Here is a 21,585-nt window from a genome sequence, read left to right as displayed (position 1 = left end):
GCCATGTGGATTGACCGCAGCGTCCCGTGACATCACACCCCCACGGGTTTTCAACGACGTTTTAGACGACCTTCCGCCCGTTCAGGTAAAAGGACTATGCCCACCTCCTGCCACTGCGTCTCAGCTATCCCCGGAATTTTTAAGTGCGAATGCACTTCTTAGGCGAGCCTGAATCGTCCGCCGCCGTTGTCCGCATAGCAACAGCTGCGGGTGCGCGCGCTCCTCGTCTTCCCTAGCAACGGAGGGAGATGGGCGCGCGCTGCCTGGCCGCTGACATGATACCCACGTGGGGGATTGGCCAGGAATCGGGCGTGAGAAGGGCTAATGCACTCGCTTAAAGGAGTACTGACACGAAATTTCAAAGCTGAGATCCGCTCTAGCAATCAAGTACAACGACAACGCAAATAGGTGTCTGTGAATAAATGCATTTTTCTTTCTTTGTAGTTGTGTGTGTGTGTGTGATCTCTCTTTCGCGAACATTACCGAACCGCGCAAATTCAACTCGTGCATTCGCACTTTCACATTCTTCCCCTCGGGGAAATGCGGGAAATTTTTTTGATCGTGCCATCAAGGCCGACCTTACGCCGACCCAACGAGACCAACTGATTCAAATGCTTTGTCATTTTAATTCATCCTTCGACTGTGCGCTGACTTCGCTTGGTCGTACCATGGGGGTCAGTCACCCTATCTTCACCGGCTCCCACCCGCCTTTACGGCGGTGGCCTTACCACGTCTGACTGAAAACATTTATTTACAGAAGTTTTTACCGGGAGGGTGGGGAGCGGTCCGTCGCCCCTTCCGAAAGGAGCGTAATTGATGAACAGGTGGGTGACAAGCTACAGCGCGGTATCATTCGACAATCCAACAGCCCCTGGGTGTCGCCGGTGGTACTCGTGCGGAAAAAGGACGGTTGCATCCGTTTCTGTGTCGACTACCTCGCCTAAACAAAAGAATCCTCAAGGATGTGTACCCGCTACCACGCATCGATGACACCCTAGACTGCCTTCAAGGAGCAGAATATTTTTCGTCCCTTGACCTACGCCCCTGATACTGGCAGGTCCCGATGGCAGAAGCGGATCGCCCGAAAACCCCCTTTGTTACTCAGGACGGTTTATATTGCCACCGGATGCTGCGGTCAATCCCCATGGCATTATGGCCCACCATCAATGACGCTGACGACGAGGAGGAAGGTGTAGGGGGCGCAGCCTGCGCGAGCTCTGTAATGGCCGCTATGTAAATAATGTAAATGGGTCACTTCACCCCATCTCATCGTTCGTCTCATATCTGTCCTGCCACCACGTAACATTTGGTGTAGGTGCTGGATAGGATCTTCATCCGGGCCACCGCTTCGCGCTGTCTAGGCCTAGACGCGACCGTCGCTGGTACGTGGGCCATATTGGGCAGCCCCAACCTCGTCGCTACCCCAGATCGATTACGTTCCCCGCCCCGAGCCCCAACCCGTGAGACGCCGATGAAGACCTGCCGAAACCAGCCGTAACGTGGCGAACTGGCGATGTGTCCCCAGCCCTCTTGTCCGACCTGGGTCTGACAACCTACGACGCTTCGACGCCGCTGAAGAAATCTGTGTTGCGGGGCCAGGCATCACCAAGCACGTCATCATCATCCGTGGCAGCAAGCGACTCCTGAATGTACGTTGCCATTGCATTATCCATTCGCATCACAATTGTCACCTCTCACCGGCTTCGACCAGGCCGTTCGGCCCCACCCGTTGGGGGTGTGATTTTTCACGGGACGCTGTGGTCAATCCACATGGCGCCATGGCCCACCATCAATGATGCTGACGACGGGGAGGGAAATGTGGCGGGCGCTGGCTGCGCAAGCTCTGTAATGACCACTATGTAGATAATGTAAATAGGTCACTTTACCCCATCTCATCGGTCATCTCATCTCTATCCTGCCGGCACGTAACAATATGAATTTAACGTCATGACCCTTCGGCCTGTGCAACGCACCCACAATGTTCGAACGGATCATGTACATCATTCTTCGCGGGCTCAAATGGAAGATATGCATGTGTTACCTGGATGACGTCGTTCTGACCGACTCTTCCACGCACTTACGGTCACTCTAGCAAGATTTCGCTTGTATGGAGGACCCAGGGCTTCAAGCAAATCTAAAGAAGTGCCGATTTATGGCTCACCCGATGACGATCCTCAGCCATGTCGTTTTCAGAGATGGCGTTCTTCCTGGTCCGGGCAAGCTTCGTGCCGTGGCTGAATTCCCAAAGCCCACCACAATTAAAGAGATTCGTAGCTTCATCGGGCTATGCTAGTACTTCTGCCGCTTTGTTCGTAACTGCGCCTCCATCATTGCGCCATTGACACAACTTTTCACCAAGATGAGTCTTTCGGCATGGTCATTGGTTTGCGACGAGGCCTTTACAACCCGTCGTCACCTCTTCACGTCCCCGCAAATATTCCGTCATCTCGATCCGTCGGCCCCAACCGAAATCCCCACCGATGCGAGTGGAGTCGGTCTGGGTGCTGTTCTGGCTGAAAGAAAGGCGGGGTTCTACGTATACCTGGTCGCCTGCGCGGGTCAAACACTCACAGCTGTGGAGTCAAATTTCTGTGTTACTGAGCAGGAATATTTGGCAATTGTGTGGGCCCTCTCGAAGTTCCATTCGTGTCTGTATGCCCGACCTTTCGACGTAGTCAGCGATCATCACACGCTTTGTTGGTTGTCGTACATGATGCTCTCCGCCTTCAGGACTTTGACATCCGCGTGGTGTATCGCTCTGGCCGCAAGCACCACGACGCTAACGGCTTCTTCCGGTGCCAAATGTTGCCTGACGAGATGCCTAAGTCTCCCTCTGAATGCTTTGTATCGCCCATTGTCGTCAGTTTCATGCAACCTGAACCATGAAAAGATCCGTGGAAAAGATCCGTGGCTCATGTCGTTTTGCGAGTACCTTTCGAACATGTCAAACTCGTCTGCTCATCGAGCACTTCGACGCCAAGCGTCCCACTTTGCTATTCGGGATGGCTTTGCTCTACAGGCGCAACTGCCACCCCAATGGCCGTACATGGCTGCTCGTCATTCCCGCCATATGCGCTCTGAAGTGTGACCATTGTCACAGTGAGCCACAACGGGTGCGCTCCTCCAAGGACAGAAGTTGTGCGTTTCGTTTTGTGTACCCACGATGGCGCGGCCGCTTTAGAGGTAATTTTTCCAGGACGACGACCGGCTTTCCTATATGGAAAACCCAGTTTTATTCGATTGATACATGAACTGGCTAGTCTCTTTGTTCTTTATACTAACCAACTTATACAACAAAGTGCGTCCTTCGTGTGAAGTTCGAGAGCAAAAATTACGCCCATCTTGGCGTTTCCATTGAGTTGATTCTCTAAATCGGGTGAAACGTGTTGTGAACACGTATGATGCATTCCATCACATGCGGGTGTTCTCATACGCGGGAAGATGGGCGTAATTTTACTTTTCATGAAGGGACCGTCGCTTTCATCACGTCTTCATCGGAAGAATCAAATCAATTCACGCAGTCGTCAAGCACAGTGACGCGGAGTCGAACGAGAGCGAGCGCTGACTGAACCGCCGCAGCGCGATACCCGCTTTATATTCACAGCGCCTCAACGAGAGGAGACAGCGGAGGAGAGTCGCGTATGCGCACACTTACGCGACGGGAGCGGAGCGAAGCTAGCGAAGCGCGCGCACACAGCTGTTTATGATAATGAGGCGGAGTGAGAGCGTTCGCGCACAGCTGTCGGAGAGAAGACGGGAGGAGAGTCGCGCATGCGCAGCTGACTACGCCGCCGCAGGAGGGACATGCCTCAGAGCAAGAGATGCGTCGCATCTAAAAAAAAATCCATTTCCACACAAACAAATCGCCGCGCTTATAAATAAGCGTGCGGATCTGCAACACCTTGTCATATTACGATGTGTATCTGAGCTTATAAGTTTTCAGACGTTTCCTTCATACTTAGAAAGAAATTGCATACCCTACTTGTTTTTATCGTTGAACCTGACAGTGTTTACTTATTTTAGAAGTTGAATGTTTATTCACAACAGACTGTGCAACACAGTGGAGAGAAATTACTTCCGCAGTAAGGACGTTTTGAACCTTTGCCTAAAACCTGCATCAACCAATAGAAAAAGAACAGCGAAATATCGTTTCGCGGCAACAGAAAGCCACCTAACCTTGCATGGTTGCCTGATCAATGAATGAGGCATGTCATCAGAATTGCCGCCCCGTTGTGTCAATAGAACGGCGTCGCTGTCATCAAAGCGGGTGTCCCAAGATCAAAGAACTAAAATTGAAGGGGGAGAGCGCGTGAAGTCCTCTAGAGTGGACATGTGCCACGTTGCCAAGATGATGTCAAGGCAATTCAAATTTCTGTTGCTCCACCCCTCGCATCCCCATTCGCTAGGCTTCTCGCGTGCTCATGGCCTGAGCAGTTTCCGCCGGCGCGATCCCCACCGCGGATGAGCAACCGAACTGGATGTCTTTCTTCAAGGACTCTGAGATCGCCCGCGCGTCTTTTGCTCCGTCCTTTCCAAACGTGTGCAGGATGATCTCCAACTAGTAAGGGGAGAATTGCGATACTTTAGTGTGTTTTGTGTTTATTACTGTAGAAGATGTACAGCATGCATATTAGCTGTCTGCTGCTTGACGTTTGAATTGGGCTGACGGGCTTGTCAAGCTGCTTCCATGCAGCTTTTATCGTCAGCCTTGTGATGTAATAACGATAAATTGAAATAAAAGATACCTCACCTCCAACTCCCCTACTGTTGCTGTTTGCCACTGCCGATGCACGCTGTGAAATGGGGTGTGTGGGTACTCTTGGGCTCAGTAGACGTCAGAATAATATGCAATGTGTTCGACGACAATATGCCGAAACTTCTGAACGACGTAAGTAGCGAAATGTGAACACATTACTGACGGTCCACTAGTGGACTTTTTTTAAGTGCATTGAAGTGTACACGCTTCCTTGTCATCTTATACCTAACCTGTAATGCTATGTTCACACTACCGACGCAACATGCATAGCGTACATGATCTTTCCACCTACTCATTACGCCGTAATCATACCTTCTCCCGTTATGCAATTTAGCCCCGTAGTACTCGTTTAGCTGCACCCCTACATTCAGCCGTAATGCGACTCTCCACAGAATCACACATACGGTAGCGATGCGACTCTCCGTTGCAGCGCAAATTTAGCCGTACCAAAACCTTCAGCCATACTACCATCCTCCGCCGTATCCCCCCTTAGTCATGGTGCGAATGTCCGCTGTAGTGATACCGGTATAGATACCGCTGTAGTGAACGAGCATTGATACCGGTAAGTTTGAATCTCAGCAAACCAATCATCACGATCCGTGGGCGGGGAATGACTAACTGCGTCAGCACAGAGTAGCGCGCCTATGACAGCTGGTTTAAAGCGTTTAGAGCAAACTTCTAACTGGGGTACGTGGACGAGTTTAGGCTTGCTTTGTCACTGGGTGTTTTGTTAGACGCTAACGATCTGCGCGAATGATGACATCAGCTGCGGATCTTGGCAATATTATCAACTATTTTCATGCATGTGGAAGTTTGTTTTTACCAGAAGTTTCGCTTTCGCGAGCGGTAACTTCTGTAGCTGTGTTCACAGGCATCAATGATTGCTATTAGCGCCATGCCGTTTTCCAGGAAGTTTGGAACACGTTGGATGTTTGAGGTTGAGACCAAGCTTAAATTAAAAGCTCGCCTTCAAAATAAGCAGCTTAGCAACGTTGAACCCATGTGTATTTGCGCAAATAGAAAAACGAGCCAATTTTGGAGGTCCCCCAAAATATTCTTCTTTGCAGAAAGCACACCAGAAGAGAAAAAGACGCGGTAACCTGCCACTCGCTTCCTTTTATACAAATCATACAAACGAAAGCGTTACACACTTAGCAGACATTTGCATAAGAGGATGAGTGTTGCGCTAGTTGGTCTGTCATTAAAACGTGTATAATGAGTTTCGAGATTATCCAGAGCCATGCACAAATAAAATGCGAACACGAAACAATGAATTAGAACAGGCAAAATTGAATGGAAGAAAGAAAAAAAAATTGACTTGAATGGTTAGAAATCGCGCATTTGCAGTGTCTGTTTCATTTTTTTTTTACCGCGTTTTATTTGCCCGCGACTGTACATCGCGCCACACGCATCAGTGCCGTGTGTGCCGGATTCCCTGTTTCCGCGCGGTTTGCGTACGTTTCAGCTTGCATAAAAATGCTTGGTGTACACGAAATCTGAAGGGTGCTTTGTTTCGTTCCAGAATTCCAGTTCAAGAAGGAGGCGGTGATATGCGTGTACGGGACGGGCTTCGGCAACGACCTTAAATTTGCGGACGCTGGCTTGTGCGACATGACCCTGTTGGACTCGCTGTACAAGGACGGGCGCAACCCTTTTGAAGGCCCTTACGAGGCAGACGTCCAGCACTTCCTTCGCAACGCCCGTGACAAAAAGAATGACCAGTTCGGCCTTTCCATCGATTTCCTGTAAGTTCTGCCAAGAAGCGATTTTTACAGCGAGGGCTATTCATATGAGATGCTGGCGGAACAGCTGGCTTGCACCGACGATTCAGTAGCAAGGAAGCGGTGGCGCTGCTGTAGCAACGGCGCAGACGTAATTGTTTACTGGGCCTTTTTTGTCTACTCCAGGAAGAAGTGTTATGGCTGAAAAAAACATTTATTTGAGCCCAGAAAAGTACAATAAGAGCAAATTGTGGCCTCCCAAAGGAGTACTGACGAGAAATCGTTAAGCTGATATACATATGTAAAAAGCACTGTTTGTATACAGATACCGCCCTCGGAACTTTTCACTATCGCCGTAGTGTAGAGCATATTAACCACCAAGCTGTTTAGCAATTCGTTGATCCTGCGTTTCAAAAAGCTCAGTATAAATGTGTAAAGAAAATAAATAAACGACATCGGCAGTGGAATAATTTGTGTCCGTTAGGTCAACGGAGTTAGAGCCAGTATTCGTACCCACTCGGATACGACCGTGAGTTAGCAGCCGAGAGTCAAATGGCGTACTCACTCGGCTGTGACTGAGGGAACAGGAATCACGCCTCCTGCTCGACACAGAACACGTGAACGGGTACACGTACACACTAAACTTTTTTACACCCTTTTTGGCCGAAAAGGGTGTAAAAATCTTGTCCCACGGCTAACACCCTTAAAAGGTGTTTTGGCAAAAAAAGGATGTATGGATGAAAAAAGGGTGTTGAGCTCAACACCTTTAAAAAAGGGTGTTGAGGATGCTCAAGACCCTAAAAAAGGGCGTAGAGCTAGGAAAAGGGTGTTGAGACTCAAGAAAAAGGGTGTAAAGGCCTCCCAACACCCTTTTTCCACCTATGCTACACCCTTTTTGGCTAAAAGGGTGTAAAAAAGTTTAGTGTGTAGCACCTGCGGGAGCCTATTTCGTTCGTTCGTTCGTTCGTTCTTCTTCCTCACTGCACTTCTTCTTCGCCGTTAGAGCAACAAAGATAGAGCAAAGGTCGTTGAAGCAGCAATGAAAAAGCAAATCGGCTGTAATCCTGCACTTGAACCGTCGTGATGGTCGTGGAGGTTGCGTACAGTGACGCTACCTTCAAGTAGCGAAACTGTATCGTGTGGATCACCTCGTATCCACACGAGTTGAATCTTGGGAAGAGTTTTGCAGTCTGGAGAAGCTTAAGGGCAGAGAAATAAATGCAGACGGTAAAACTGTTTTGGCAAGCTTGTTATAAGTCGCTCAGTGAGGTTACATGGTTACACAGACGCTGTGTGGTGTGGTGGCGGCAAGGGCTAGGCTGTCACTTGGCGGTAGTCGTGCTAGTAGGGTACAGGCCTCCTGCGCTGGAATTTGGCGTATATGCAACGCTTTCTCCTTACCTGCCGCCTTGGGCAGTAAAATTGCGGACTCCCGTTTGACGTTTGCATTGACTAACAAACGAGTGGTGAGATTATGTGTTATTTTATTTAGTGGTACATGGACGTGAAATAGTCCCAACGGGAATAAAAACAGCGATATTGACCGACAAAGCTATCAGGGGAGCTACTTCGTTATTTTACATGATGAAAAAGGATGATGTGCTGATGATGATGCGCTGCGTTGTATCCTCGTTCCTTCCGTCCCGTCCTTGCCAGCGCATTCCTTTTCAACTATACTGACTTTATTTTCCGCGGCAACCGAGGCATTGTGCAGGACGTGGACGTTCTAGGCAAGATTCGGAGCAGTGATCATAAAACGGTGATGTTCAAAAAAGCCTGAATATAAAAAGAGAAAGAGGGAAACCAGGGAAACGTAGAAAACCAACCATGGAGGCAGTTGGCGCCAGGATGCAGGAGTTCAAAATAATCCTTCAGAACAAATTCGCCCTTTCAGTCGATGAGAGAAAGAACAGGGCTGACATGTTAAATGAGGACCTAACAGCAGCATGCAGGAGTAAAACTGGCAATCTGACGCAGAAAACGAAGGAGGCTATTTGAAAACGTAAGAACATGACATTGCCGAGTACGGTGAATGAAATTAAGTTAGCTGATCAAATTGATTCACCGATGTAAAGCGTACAAAATTCGTGCGGACAACGTGGGAGTTATCGAGAAAACGCTTGAGAGAGGAAGGAGCTTGTAGATAACAAAGATGAAGCTACCCATCGGCAAAGACAGAATGCACACGCTGTGAGGCAAACAGGGTATCATTACGCCCAACATGGACGATGTGAGAAAAGTGGCGGAACAATTCTGCATCAGGCTATACGACACCGACGTCGGGCAAGCGGAAGCTAATGAGCCTATGAGCCTAGCTTGCGATGTTCCTGAAACAAATAAAGAACAATTAGAAAAGCCAGTTAAGGGCATGGAAAGTAGAAACGCTTCAGGAGGCAACGGCTTAACCGTGGATCTTTTAAACAAGGCAAGATATATTCCACTAAAAGGCTAGCTAAACTATTCTTAGAATGCTTAAGGACGTTGAAAGTTCCCATAGCCTGGAAGAATGCCAACAGAGTTATGATTCATAAGAACGGAGATACAAAGGTAGCGAGAAATCCAGACTCATCTGGGATTCCACTGTTATCTGGAATTCAGCTTACTGTCAGACGTACCAGCATATTCCAGGCTCATTTTCAGACTTATCAGCCAACTGTCGGATGTATACCAGCTGTTTACCAAGTTAATAGTTAATCGCAAAAGTGATGTCCTAGGTTTTCAACCCAGAGGCCACGCTGAATTTAGAAAAGGGTCCTCGAAAGTGACTCCCGTCTATGTTATCGATCAAGTGCAGTCTACTCCAGTTAATAGAAAGTCCACGCGAACCGCAAGAAACTTCGAATTAACCGAACATCCGATTATACGAAAAACACAATAACAGCATTGGAATTAGTCCGAAACACGCCTCCCTTGATATTGTTTCGAATCTCGAGTTACGCCTCCAATTAGAGTGTGGGGTACTGTCGGTTTGCCGTGACAGTTCAGACTGACGGCTAAATTCGATGCCTGCAGCGTCCACAGTGCAAACAGCTCACACGCAGTTGTGCGCCATAAAGAAGGCTTAGGACTTGAGAAGAAAGAGATGCGTACTCGGGCGTGAGTCTCAACCGTCCTGCCGCTTTATCGGCAGTGCGTTGCGTCAGTTGCGGCGACGCCGACATAGTCCAGAGCACTGTCGTGTATTGGCGCCTAAAAAGTTTGTATTTTACCGAGAAATGACGGTCAGTTCAACGTTTTTTTAAAAAAACTTGCAGCTTAGCAATATAATGGGATTTATGTTGCAATTGTAAAATTGTCCGGGCTAGAAAATAAATTTCAATTAACCGAAATTTCAAATTAAGCGATTTCGACTCATCTAGAGTTAAGACGGAAACTTCTTTACATGAAATGTGTAGGCTAGAAAGAAGCGCTTGATTCAATAGACACCGCCGCAGTGTTAGAAGCGTTACAGGACTAATAAAGAAGATACCTATATAAGACTGCTACACGACATATATGTTAGCGATATACGGGCAGAAAAATAACCTACAAGCGAAACCAAAACTTCCCAGTCCGGAAGGGAGTGCGACAGGGAGATAACATCTCACCAAAACTTTTCACAGCATATCTGTAGGTGGTATTGTGGAAGCGTGACAGGGAGAACTCAGGTTCATGGATAAATGGGGAATCCCTGAGCCATTTGAGTTTTGAAGCCGACGTAGTGTTGCACAGTGTATCTGCAGAAGTGCCAAAAATGATTGAAGAACTAAAATCAGACAGCTTCCACGTGGGGCTAAAAATAAATGTGAGTAAATTTAAAGTGCGGATAAACAAACATGCTAATGCGCCCTCTTCAGCACAGTTAACAAATCGCTAGAACAAAAATAAAAATGTACCTGGCTCAAACAGGTGTTCAGTGCTCATCTCAACCAGGAGAAAGAAATCCACCACCCAATAGGAATAGGCTGGGGCGCACTCGCCAAGTACTCGCAAGAAATAAAAAGTATGCTAGCTCTATCCCTAACAAGAAAATCAGTCAATTAACTCCTGCGTTCCACCGGTAATGACATACCTAGCAGAAACTTGATGCCTTACTAAACAACAGGAAAGCATTCTTATGTCGCCCCAACCAGCCATGTGGAAACAATGATTGGAATAATGCTTTGGGACAGGAAACGAGCTACATGAATCTGGGAACAAGCTCGAGTAGAAAAAATCAGTGTTAAAATTAAAACGAATAAATGGAGTTCGGCTGGCCTTGTTGTGAGACAAACTAACAACCGGTGGGGCACGAGGGTAGCAGAATGGATCACCAGAGACGGGTCTAGAACAAGAGGAAGGCCATTAACCCGATGGCGAGACGACATAAAAAAATTCGAAGGCAAAGAACGGACTCGCGGAGCACAGGAGAGGAGTGGATGGAGGGCAATAGCAGGGGTCTTCGCTCTGCAGTGGACCTAAATAAGCTGATGACGATGACGACGACGACGACGACGATGATGATGATGAATATGGTGGTGGTGGTCATTATGATAAAAGCAGGATGCAAAGAGTTCAAGTTAAGAAATTATTGCTTGGGTTTAATAAATATTCAATAAAAATTTTCTTAAAGCTTAGTATGCGAGGTTATCGTTTTATTCCCATCGTGAATGAATTCCAGTACCTCAGGGTTGTAAATATGCAAATATAGTATTCAGCTTGTCGTTATTGATGCGCGTTTTCGGTAGGAGTAATTTGTGAACGAAAATGAATCCATTGGATATTTAATTCAATAGTGGTTCCACATGGCAAATAAACTGAGCGTCACAGATTCGTGCAGGTAAATTACAAGTCTGTTTTTTCCCAAATTTGTGAGCGAGAGTATGCAATAATATATAACAAAAGCGCGCTAGTTCGGCATGGGCTGAAAGTAATAACACTTATGGCTTGGTTTTGCAGACGTTGAGGGTTATTAAATTGGATATGCATGCGTTACTCCACGATACGGTGCAGTAGTCAAGTTGGCTGTGAACAAATGCGAAGCCATTTAGATTTGTGTAGATGATTTGAACAATCAGTGGTCTTTACGAAAGCTGATTCCAAAGGCAGCATTCCGTATCGCGTGGGTCATGTGCGTATTGTACTTCAAATTGTATCACGAATAATTCGCATCAATGAGCGCCCCATAATGCTTAAAATGTAATGTAATGAATATTAGACATAATTACTGAGCTGCCGCCAGTGGCTTTTGTTGGGAATAGAAATCCATAAAATGTATCCTAAATACGCTATAGTTTACGTTGTTTCTACGACACCAAACTTGAGTATTAATAAACTCATCGCTCAGGTGAAATCTAATACTAGCAACTGGTGTACCAGGTTATAAAATGACACTTCCATCGGCGCAAAGAAACGACTCATAGATAGGGAACCAGGTTGGAAAATCACTAATGTCAGTAAAAATAATATTGGCCCGAGTATAGACAATCGCGGAACGTCTTTATTTGTTTTTAAGTATGATAGTATGTACGACATAACAGGTTTCTGCATTTTATTCTTCAAATAGTTATTTAAAATTAGAAATGGACTAACTACACCCGTGGTTTCAAGTTTACCTGACAAAGTACTGCGTGTATGACAAAGTAGAAGGCTTTATTAAGGTCTGCAAGTAATGCACAGGCACAGCATCCGGAGTATGTTGCCGTTCTAACCTTATCTATGACGGAGAGCACGACAGAGACAGTTGCTAGGCAAGGAGCAAATTCACATTGATGTTGTGAGAGAATGTTAACCTTTTATAAGTCTTTGTACAGCCGTTTACGAGACACTGTTGAAAAACATTTCTTAAGGGTTGTAAAATGGAGATCGGACGGTAATCCGCAGCACATTTTGTTCGTTTAAACATTCCGGAATCTCTGTTGCTTTTCTTAATTGTTGAGAAAATAGCGCGCCAAAAAACATGATCATTATTACAAGTAAGGGAACAATGAAATATTGTCAATGCCTGCTATGGCTACTGTTATCTCGTTCATTGTGGCTATGACTTTTTCAGAGTTAGTCAGGAAAAAGGGATAAGTCTAGGAAAGTCGTAATGGTTCCACGGCAGCTGGTGGCGAGTTGAGATCCTTCTGCAAAATGTTTCTCTCACATTGCCTTTTATTCTGTACTGTATTACCAATACATTGTTAATGTGGAACGCCCCATTATAAGTGGCGTTAAAGTATACCGGCGTTCTTGTAGGCGCAGGCGCGAACAAAAGACTGGCGATACACCAATTTATTTGGTGTGGCGCTTAACTAGGAAAAGTTAGGCAACTCAGTGAAGGCGGCTGATCGACTCCGGCATGGGCGCAGGATGCTAGTCCGCTAACGACGTGGTCAGTACAGGGGGCTGTCCACTGCGCATGACACGTATAGCCGAAACAAAGGATTGCACGATGCTGACATTTCGTCTTTGACGCGTCCACGAAAGAAATTGTCCTGCCGTCTACGCGACAGTATGTTAATTCCGTTGCATGAACGTACGGGATTTTGGAAAAGGAGGCGTTATTTATATTTCGCAGCGATGTGTGCTTCCTCTATCTTATTCCTAAAAAATCTTCTTTAGCTGTGTTTTAGTGATAGCTCCTGTTAGCGTTAGAGAACTTTTTGTATCGATATTTTTACTTAATATTATAACGGCGCTGGCTTGTATGTGTACACTTTTTCTCGTTTTCGGATTGACTTAGGGAGTTTATTAATTATCCAAGGGCTGTGAAGAGCTCGGAGCTTCACATTAGATTTAGAAACCGCCGAAGGTCTATCAGAAGACTTTTTAATATTACATATCATCTTATTATATGCTGAATCAGAACCTGCTTTGTTGATCACTCCGTGACAGTGTATTATTTATTGTAACTGCAGAATTTCTACGCTAAGCTGGCGCCCATTCCTCAGCTTTAAATGCTGGAGAACGTGCTGGGTGAAAACACATATAGTTCTTCACTGTTTATTCGCTGCAGCCTCAAGATGCGCAAGTTTCTCCGCAGCACTAACATTAAGGTAACACGTAGCCAGGCCACCGAGCAGTTCTACGGGATAACGAACAGTAGGTCGCCTTGCAGAACGGCAACGCTTCTGTTACATTAGTCTGTCTCGATCTTGGAAGTGCTGCCATGCTTTTCACATGTTATCAGGATCCGGTTTAGGTGAAAGGCGTAACTGTTTTATTTGTAAATCACATCCTACTTTCTTGGCGCTGAAGCATTTGCAGCGAATGAAACTCAACTCGTACGTCCGTTATTTTTTCAGGAACTACAGGAAACTTGAACAAGTCGTTGCTTCAACCATATTATACAAAATAATGGATGACTTCTGGAACGATCGCATCTTCCACTATGCGATGATCGACATCTCCCCGTACACGCAGTCTAAGTCCGAAGTGATGGAAGCGCTTAACGCAATGAAGGTGAGTCTGCAAATTTACGGCCTTCGACGCACTACCTACCCGTACTGCCCTAAATGCGAGGGAAAAATGGCTCCGGTTTAACAATTCTGAACCCAGTTTTCCAGAGCGAATGCGAAGTCTGTGCACACAGCCTTTCGTAAAACTTCACCTTACTTGAAATTTCGCAGCCGGGCTTCAAGCTTTATATGCTGGCTGATTGGACTAATCCATCAGCTTGCTCTGAAGGGCATGCTCTGACAGACCAGCTGGCATTTCATCCGAGCTCTATCCAATCAGAAACCGAGCTCCAGCAGAGCAATGCTTTCGTGTGCGTGCATCGTGCGTATGTTTATTGATTCTTTGTTCCTGTAAGCTCAATCAGCCCAGTGTTTTCCTACATCGCGCCTCTAAACACCCACAGAGTCACCTGGTTCAGGTGTGCTGAACTGCACCGACAGATGGCCCAGCCACCGCTGGGCGATAAGGCGAAGTACTCATTTCACCCTCGCCTAGTCACGTGATACCCCACTGGAGACGCTCGGAGCAAGCGAAGCTTTAAAGGAACTCTTCAACACTTCCGATAAGCGATTTCACTCTTTACGTCGCTTCAGGGAGCATTGTTGCAGCGGTTGTCATCGCCAGCACGGAATGAATGAATGAATTTATTGTAAACAAGGAAAGGAAAGACCACCAGCAGGCGTAGTTTGTCTCACCTAAGGGTGGACACCGGAACGCCTGCTGGTGTGGGGGGTGTGGGGAATGGGGAAAACAGCTGTACAGGGAAGGGAGGATAGAGAGAAGGAGAGGTTACTTATATACAAATATACAGGTCTAGCACGACATATATGTACAATATATACAAGGTAAACACTAAAACACGAAGACAAAAAAAAACACAAGAAAAAAAAAACGAAGCACCCACACACACACCGTTTAGTTTATGTGGGGAGAAAGCGGAGAGCCGGGAGGAGTCCTGAGGCATCCAGGTACGACCCCAGGCCCTCATGGACTCCGTCCCGCTCTCTGGCACTGCCTGGCGGCCACAGAAATTCTTCGAGGGGCCGAGCCCCTCCCCCGAAGGCGCCCAACAGTTCGGTCCTCCCTGCCACAAACTGGGGGCACTCCAGGACCAGATGTGGCAGGGTCTGGACAGCCGCCGGGCAGTGCTGGCACGACGGGTCATTGATGAGTGCTAGAGCACGGAGCGGTGCAGCGGGATTTGCCCGTGGCAGCAGATCCGCCTTCCGTTTTTGCTTTCCTTTATGGCTTTTTTCTCAAGTTGTCACCAAGAGCGTTTATTGCTGCAACAGAACGAAAGTGCCGAATAGCCACTACATTGCTGTAATAACGTAATTAAAGCGCTCGAGGAAAGCCATTACTTACGGAAGAGAGAAAAATCTTTTGAGGATGTTTCCAAGTTATACCCGTACCACACGTATACAAAAAAAATTACAATAAGTGTTTAAGGCCTCAACTTACCGAATGACATTATTTTGGCGAGCCGTGCTACATTGCAAAACGCAAAGGCAATAAATGTGCTTGGCATGCTTGTGATAATGACCAAAAAGACAAGTTTGAAGGTAGAGGAGAACGTCTTACAAGGATTAAAAATGTTTTTTTTTTCTGAAAGAAAACGTTATCCGAAAGAGGGTTTCCAAAAAAATGTGAGCCGTTTCTAAAAGTGGCTTCCGTAGCTGCCGTCACCTCCCAGCGGTAGCCAAAGCTAAAAATTTCAAACCGATGGCTAACGAGATGTTTTGACTTTTGCCGCTGTTTTTAGTGAGCTTCGTCTGCTTTAGAACTTCGCCACCAAAAGTGCAAAAAAATTGTCTTATCTCGAAGTTGAGCTATGTTTCTACGTCAACACTCTGGGTTTCATTCGGTGGTCATGGCGTTCAAGAGTAGGCAGATTTAAGGCGTTCGTGAAGGCGAAACAGTTGTGTGGAACTCCTTAAACGATAAATGACATTGCAGTGAAGGACACTAGATTTTTGCATGCAGAAGTAAATTAATGGCATAAAACGCGAGGCACTAGGCACTTAAGGTCATTTTTCGTGTACGTGCGGCACAGGTGGGCATAAAGCGGAAACTTTGGCTCAGGTATTTTGTCACCCAGTATTCTAAGTAGCGGATGTGTCTGTTGAGTACGTTATGAAAGCATTTAAGACTTGAAAAAGACGTTGAAAAACGTTTTGCAGGGTCTCTTTAAGACAGAAAGGCAAAGCTAGCGTGCCGGCGGCCGAAGGTCGTGGCGACGCGATGAATTACCTTGGAGCTGTCGCGCAGAGCTTTCGCTCTAAAAATTTCTCTGTGCTTCCGTACCTTCAGTGCGAAATCATTACCTTCTTCTGCAACACTCGGGAAAGACTCGTACACCGCGATGACATACTTCCGATGTTACTTGCGATGTTATCCGGGCTCAGCCGCCACGGAAACAGCCGTGCGCCCGACCTCGGCCTTGCCATCCCGAGATACGACGCAGATCACCCTGACAACTCAAGTAAACGCCAGGCGTACTAACGCACGGCTTCCACTGGGGCGTCAATAGGGCCACAAAGAAATAATACTACTATGTTCAGTTTGAAAGAAGTGGCCTTTGATATCCCAATTGGCGGAATTCAAGCTACAAAAGACATTTTTAATAAAAATAACACATATTGAAAAGAGCTATGAAAATACTTTAAGGTTCATGCAACACTGACGTAACACAGGGAAAAGTGATTTTTTATGGGCCAGCACATAAAACGAAGTTATCATAGCGTTGGAGTGATAGGATCGAGTGAAACTTCAGGCACCGCTACAAACGGCCAATCAGGTTACTCTGCGGTGGCTTAGGAGGGCGGCCCCCAATCGCACAAACATGATTCCTTCACGTCATAGAGAAATTGTGCGAAAACGGCTGGGAAACCGCCACTGCATTATCGGTTTTTTATTTATAGTGTAATTTTTTTAGTTTGCAAAAAAATTTCGAGCAGTTGTTATTGACTTAAGGTACTTCTTTTTAATGAACAACATTTCAACATTTTTGCAAGCTTCTACCTATAGAAGGACCGTAAAGGCTGAGTAATTTCTTGTTTCACCTGAAAGATCGCCCGTTCCGTAGCCCTCTCAGCTGTTGTTCGGCATCCAACGATGGCTTCTTTGGTGAGAAATAAATACTTTCATTTTTGTGACATTTCCGAGCACGTCGCAAAGAGGCCAGAGGGCGCCGGCCCCACCAGTACTCAATCGCCGCCATCTTCCTGAAAGCCTATCCTGATTGGCTATCAATGTTTTCGCAGCGAATCAGAAATGGTTTGTTTGGAGCCATCTTGGTGTGGCACTGTACAGCAAATTCGAAAGCAAAGCCACCGTTCTTTATTGGCGGGGAAGGGTGACGTCGGTGAAGCTTTCCTGGGAATGAATCCAGCACGTGCCTTCACCTGGTAGTACGTGTTGAAAAAACGCTTGGACTCGGTCAAACAATTGTACGGCTGTCTCGTTTCTCCTCGATCGCTGTAAAGATATCTGCTTTTGCCGCTGGCTGTGTCAAGTATACATGTGCTAGTGGTGAGTAGGTGCGGTAGACTCTCGCGTTCACCGGCACGCATGAATCTTTTGACTGCGCTTGTATGGAAAGCGAAAGATTTCAATGAAATATAAACTTAAACACACCTTACCACCTGGGATGTGGCATCTTATTTTATGATGGGTGCTTGCTGTGGTTTGTGTTCTGTAAAAAAATGCCTGACCATCAAAAGTCCCCGGATACAATTATTTTGCATTTGCACGTGGCATGCTCCAGCCGTGTTTGTTTCACAAAACGCTTAAGGAAGCTTCACTAATCCCGTTTCACCACTTATTCGTGAGAACTCAAACTATACTTCGCGGAAGTGGATGGGGCGTCGCCGCTGTTTTTTACGCTTTTTTGTATTTTCTGCGCTAATAAGGAACTGCTCCCGCTCCTAGTGGTATATTGGTATTTACAACGCCCTAAGCTACCGACACACATGTATACCGATAGTTTAGGGCAGCTTAACGGTAGCTTACGTTTGTGCACAAATTTGCTTTTACACTTTGGAATCTCTTTAAGAGCTACTACTTTGCGTGAAAACAACTGAAACCGTTCCGCACAGCGGTAATCATCGTGTTCTCCTAGCATCCGAAATAGTCTCTGGGGCGGAGGCACGGAAGAGCGGCTGAGAAAAGAACGTGCGGCACTAGATTCACGTGCCTGTAGCGTACGTCATGCGACGGGTGGTAGCGCTCGCTCCTCCCAGCCGCCTTGGAGTGACGTGCGACGTCACGCGGCGTTCCTTGGGCGCTCACTTCCGCAGGACACTTGTTCGTTATTAAGTTAAACTACCGTTAGCACAAACCAGACGAAGGACGTGGCAGAGAACGACAGGTGCTGTCCTTATAAACGCTTGTCCTCGTTTTCCACATCCTTCGTCTGGTTTTTGCTAGGCTTAATGTTCGGTTACATGGAGTACCGAGTAGTTTCTACCGATACATTGTTAACAATGGCGCGTGGCATGGCATATTTTTAGATTCGTCAGGCAAAATGGGTCCGTCTAGGAATACGTTTGTCTCGTAATCGCCTGGATGCTGGATATCGGCATATTTTCGCTGTCACTGCACGTCAGGAATTCGCGTCATTACTTCCATACCGTTGCCGCTGTTGGAACATTCATATTAACCAAATCCGCAGCAATATTTGAAACAATGTTACGACTGAGGTTCTCAAAGCCGGTAATACGAGTGGCAGCCTTGAGCATTAAAAGGAATTCCCCAGATTTCCACGCTTGTGACTTCGAATGCACGTGGCTGTAGGAAATTTTCGAACTGTTTAAATACTGTAGCGGTGTCTATTACAGTGGCGACGCGGTCAATCCCGCTAATGGTAGCGCAAGACGGGACTGAACGAAGAGAAGGACGAAGCTCTCTTGCCGGTACTCTTGCTCCAGCTGGGTCACCATTTTGACTCTCCGTGTGCTGAGTAATTAAACGTGCCCCCCCCCCTTGTTTTATCCACAGGTTACAATATTATCTCAGCAGTATAAATAAAGAATAAGCATTGGAGTATAAGTATGCTACAATATTTCCCCCACATACTCACAGCGCGATGCTCCACACATCCGACGCAACCACTGCCTCTTCCACGCTATTTTATTAATAAGGGAATAAAGATGAGTGCGGGTCCACTGAACCCACTCGGGGATGCCGCCATACTTTTTATAGCATCTGCTGTACGGCGTCCAAAACATGAATTACAATACAAAAAGCACACGTTCAGAATGAAAAGGGGTTTTTGTTTCAGCCGGCAGCGTGCTTGCATTAGTGTATGATGTATTAGATTCTTGTAAGTGGTTCTTGACTCGTCCTTTCTGTGTCGTCCAGCGAGGTTTTTGACGTGACATATTTAGTCGAACGTCGTGTTTGCCATGTTTGTTGCAGAAAATAGACCAAGTGCTGCAAGCTCAGTCCATTGGCCGTAACCAGGCCACATTCATCATCCTGGGCTTCTCACCAATCGGCCCCGACTGGAAATCCTTTGCTTGGACCATCTTGCGGCAAGTCCTGCATTTCGTAAAGTTTGGAGATAAACATTGTGCACTAAGTATATATATATATATATATACTGTTATGGGGAAGCAAGAAGCAAGACGAAGAATGGAGCAAGACGTATTTGGTGATAATCGAGCAGATAGCTAGACCGTAGCTCGTGAGTCTCAGCCGGACACCGAGTTTCATCTTTCTCTTCGTTGCCTACGGCATCACCAGATATGATGGCCAATCGCCTTAACTGGCCATTGGCTATGCAGCTACTGCCTCGGTGCGTAGGCAAGCTGGACAGGCAAGTCTCCTTGCGACAATATTAAAACATTGCCGTTGTAAGATAAAACCTCCTGTCACAGACCCAAAAGACAGCGGCTTCCTTTATACCCATGCATTTCTTAGCCTACATTCGAAGGGCGACTGTAGTAAAAACTTTGTACTCCTGGAAACCCTAATTCCGCATAGTCTGCCTAATAAAAAGCTTCGAGATACAACATATGACTGCCAGAATTCCCGCACGAATGGCGCAGACGACCAGTACAAATCGGTGATTTAAATGGGAAATAAATAGAGCGCGACCATTGAGGGCAGGCTTAAGTCATAGAGTTTGTTACAACATACACTATGAAGAATATGGCGCTTGCGTCTATTCGGCGCTCAAGACGCTAGCCCATCTCTGTCGTCATGCGCCGCCGTCCAACCGAACGTCGCCCTAGTTTCATCATTGGCTTGGATTGAAATATTTTGGTGCCCAAACTTATATACAGTGCCACAAAAACGCAAAGAAGAGTGTGTAACTGTAGAAGTATAAAATAAATCACGTCCTTTTAAAGTTAAGAAAATTGAAAGTCAAGCGTATTCCTTTTACTGAGAGTTTGCAGGAAAGGTTGTGTCAACTTATCTGCAGACAAAGCTGGTAGTTAACAATAATATAAAATTTTTGGACAATGCTCATTAAGGGGTCTTTCTTACCACTGTTTTAATAATGAATTGTTTGACAAGCGGAGAAAGGTTTTATGCACGTACATATGAAATCAACACATTCGCGGTGAACTAGTGCACAGACCGCCTGCTACAAATTTTGCGGCGATATGATTATCCGCTGAGTCAAGATGTCCGGGCACTGTGAACATATGTACTGCTACTGCAAGAAAGAACCGGGAAGCAAACACTTCTTATCACAAAGAAGCGTGTTCACATTTCGCGAAATTCGGGCCTATGTAACATGTACCTGTGGTCGCTCGCCGGCAGGTTAGCCACGTCTGGCGATTTTCGCCAAACTGGCGACTTTTCGAGCCTCGTGGCGATGGAACTTTTTGTGGGACGATTTGGCTACATTCTGGCTGCTTTGAGCATTGGTGATTTCCTGTACTTTCGGGCTCTTGCGACGCTCCAGTTTCCACAAAAAAATATCTTATATGACCTTTCAGTGCCCTTCAGCTGTCGAGACAAACTCAACAAGCTGAACAAAGCTTTCAGGCAGATGCGGCAATCTCGCAATATCAAGATGGATGAGTCACCTAAAGGGGTATGCAGATAAACCAGAAGTTTGGTTCATCCGAAAGGTTCGTACTGACACCCTTTTTACGTAAACTTCGTTCAAAGAAGATACATAATTAGGAAAAAAAGGGAATGACCATAGGACCGGATAGCTCATTTCCCGCAGCAGAACCTATAATGTCATATGTGACAGCTCAGAGATTGGCAGAGGCCGCGAAAAGCAAACCAAATTAGCAGGGCTAATGGGTTTGCTGCACTTGCTGTGTGCGCTTACATTTAGGGCACATTCTTTTTATAGCAGTAAGAACGTGGGGTGAACAGTGGAAGTCACGAAAGTGCACGTAAAAATACAAGTGCAGATGTGTACAGCTGTCGGTACTGCGCGCAGGAAACGTAGAAGTACCGATACGTACAGCCAGCTGTTGGTACTGCGTGCACTGTGCTGTTTTAGAGCACTGCGGCGATTTTGATTTGTCTCAGACGACACTGGCCGATTGGCGCAAGCGACGGTGTCTTATGTGACCTCATTTGTCGATCGAACACCGTGTAACACGCAACGATTATTTTCTACCTTAACAAAAACAAGAGGGCTGGAAATACCATCAAAAACAAAGGCAGCAAGTGGCCCGGCGCGGTATGGTGACACCATCTAGGTTGACTAACGGTAAACAAGGCTCCCCAGCACAT

At 46.5% G+C, this 21,585-nt stretch overlaps 1 protein-coding gene across 1 annotated transcript in view; it reads left to right on the top strand.

Annotated features, from left to right (window-relative positions):
* The window catches only part of LOC144159889 (uncharacterized), a 57,646-nt gene that overhangs the window by 1,791 nt on the left and 34,270 nt on the right, over positions 1-21,585 (top strand). The window contains exons 2-4 of the mRNA XM_077691546.1: positions 6,279-6,501; positions 13,725-13,881; positions 19,297-19,412. Of these exons, the coding sequence (XP_077547672.1) occupies positions 6,279-6,501; positions 13,725-13,881; positions 19,297-19,412 (496 nt within the window). The remainder of the gene's footprint in view (positions 1-6,278; positions 6,502-13,724; positions 13,882-19,296; positions 19,413-21,585) is intronic.

This window comes from Haemaphysalis longicornis, unplaced genomic scaffold (assembly GCF_048455015.1).
Source record: "Haemaphysalis longicornis isolate Haplotype H1 unplaced genomic scaffold, Haemaphysalis longicornis Haplotype H1 scaffold_10, whole genome shotgun sequence".
Lineage (NCBI taxonomy): Eukaryota > Metazoa > Arthropoda > Arachnida > Ixodida > Ixodidae > Haemaphysalis > Haemaphysalis longicornis.
Note: the sequence above shows the minus strand (reverse complement) of the source record. Positions and strands in the feature narration are given on the sequence as shown.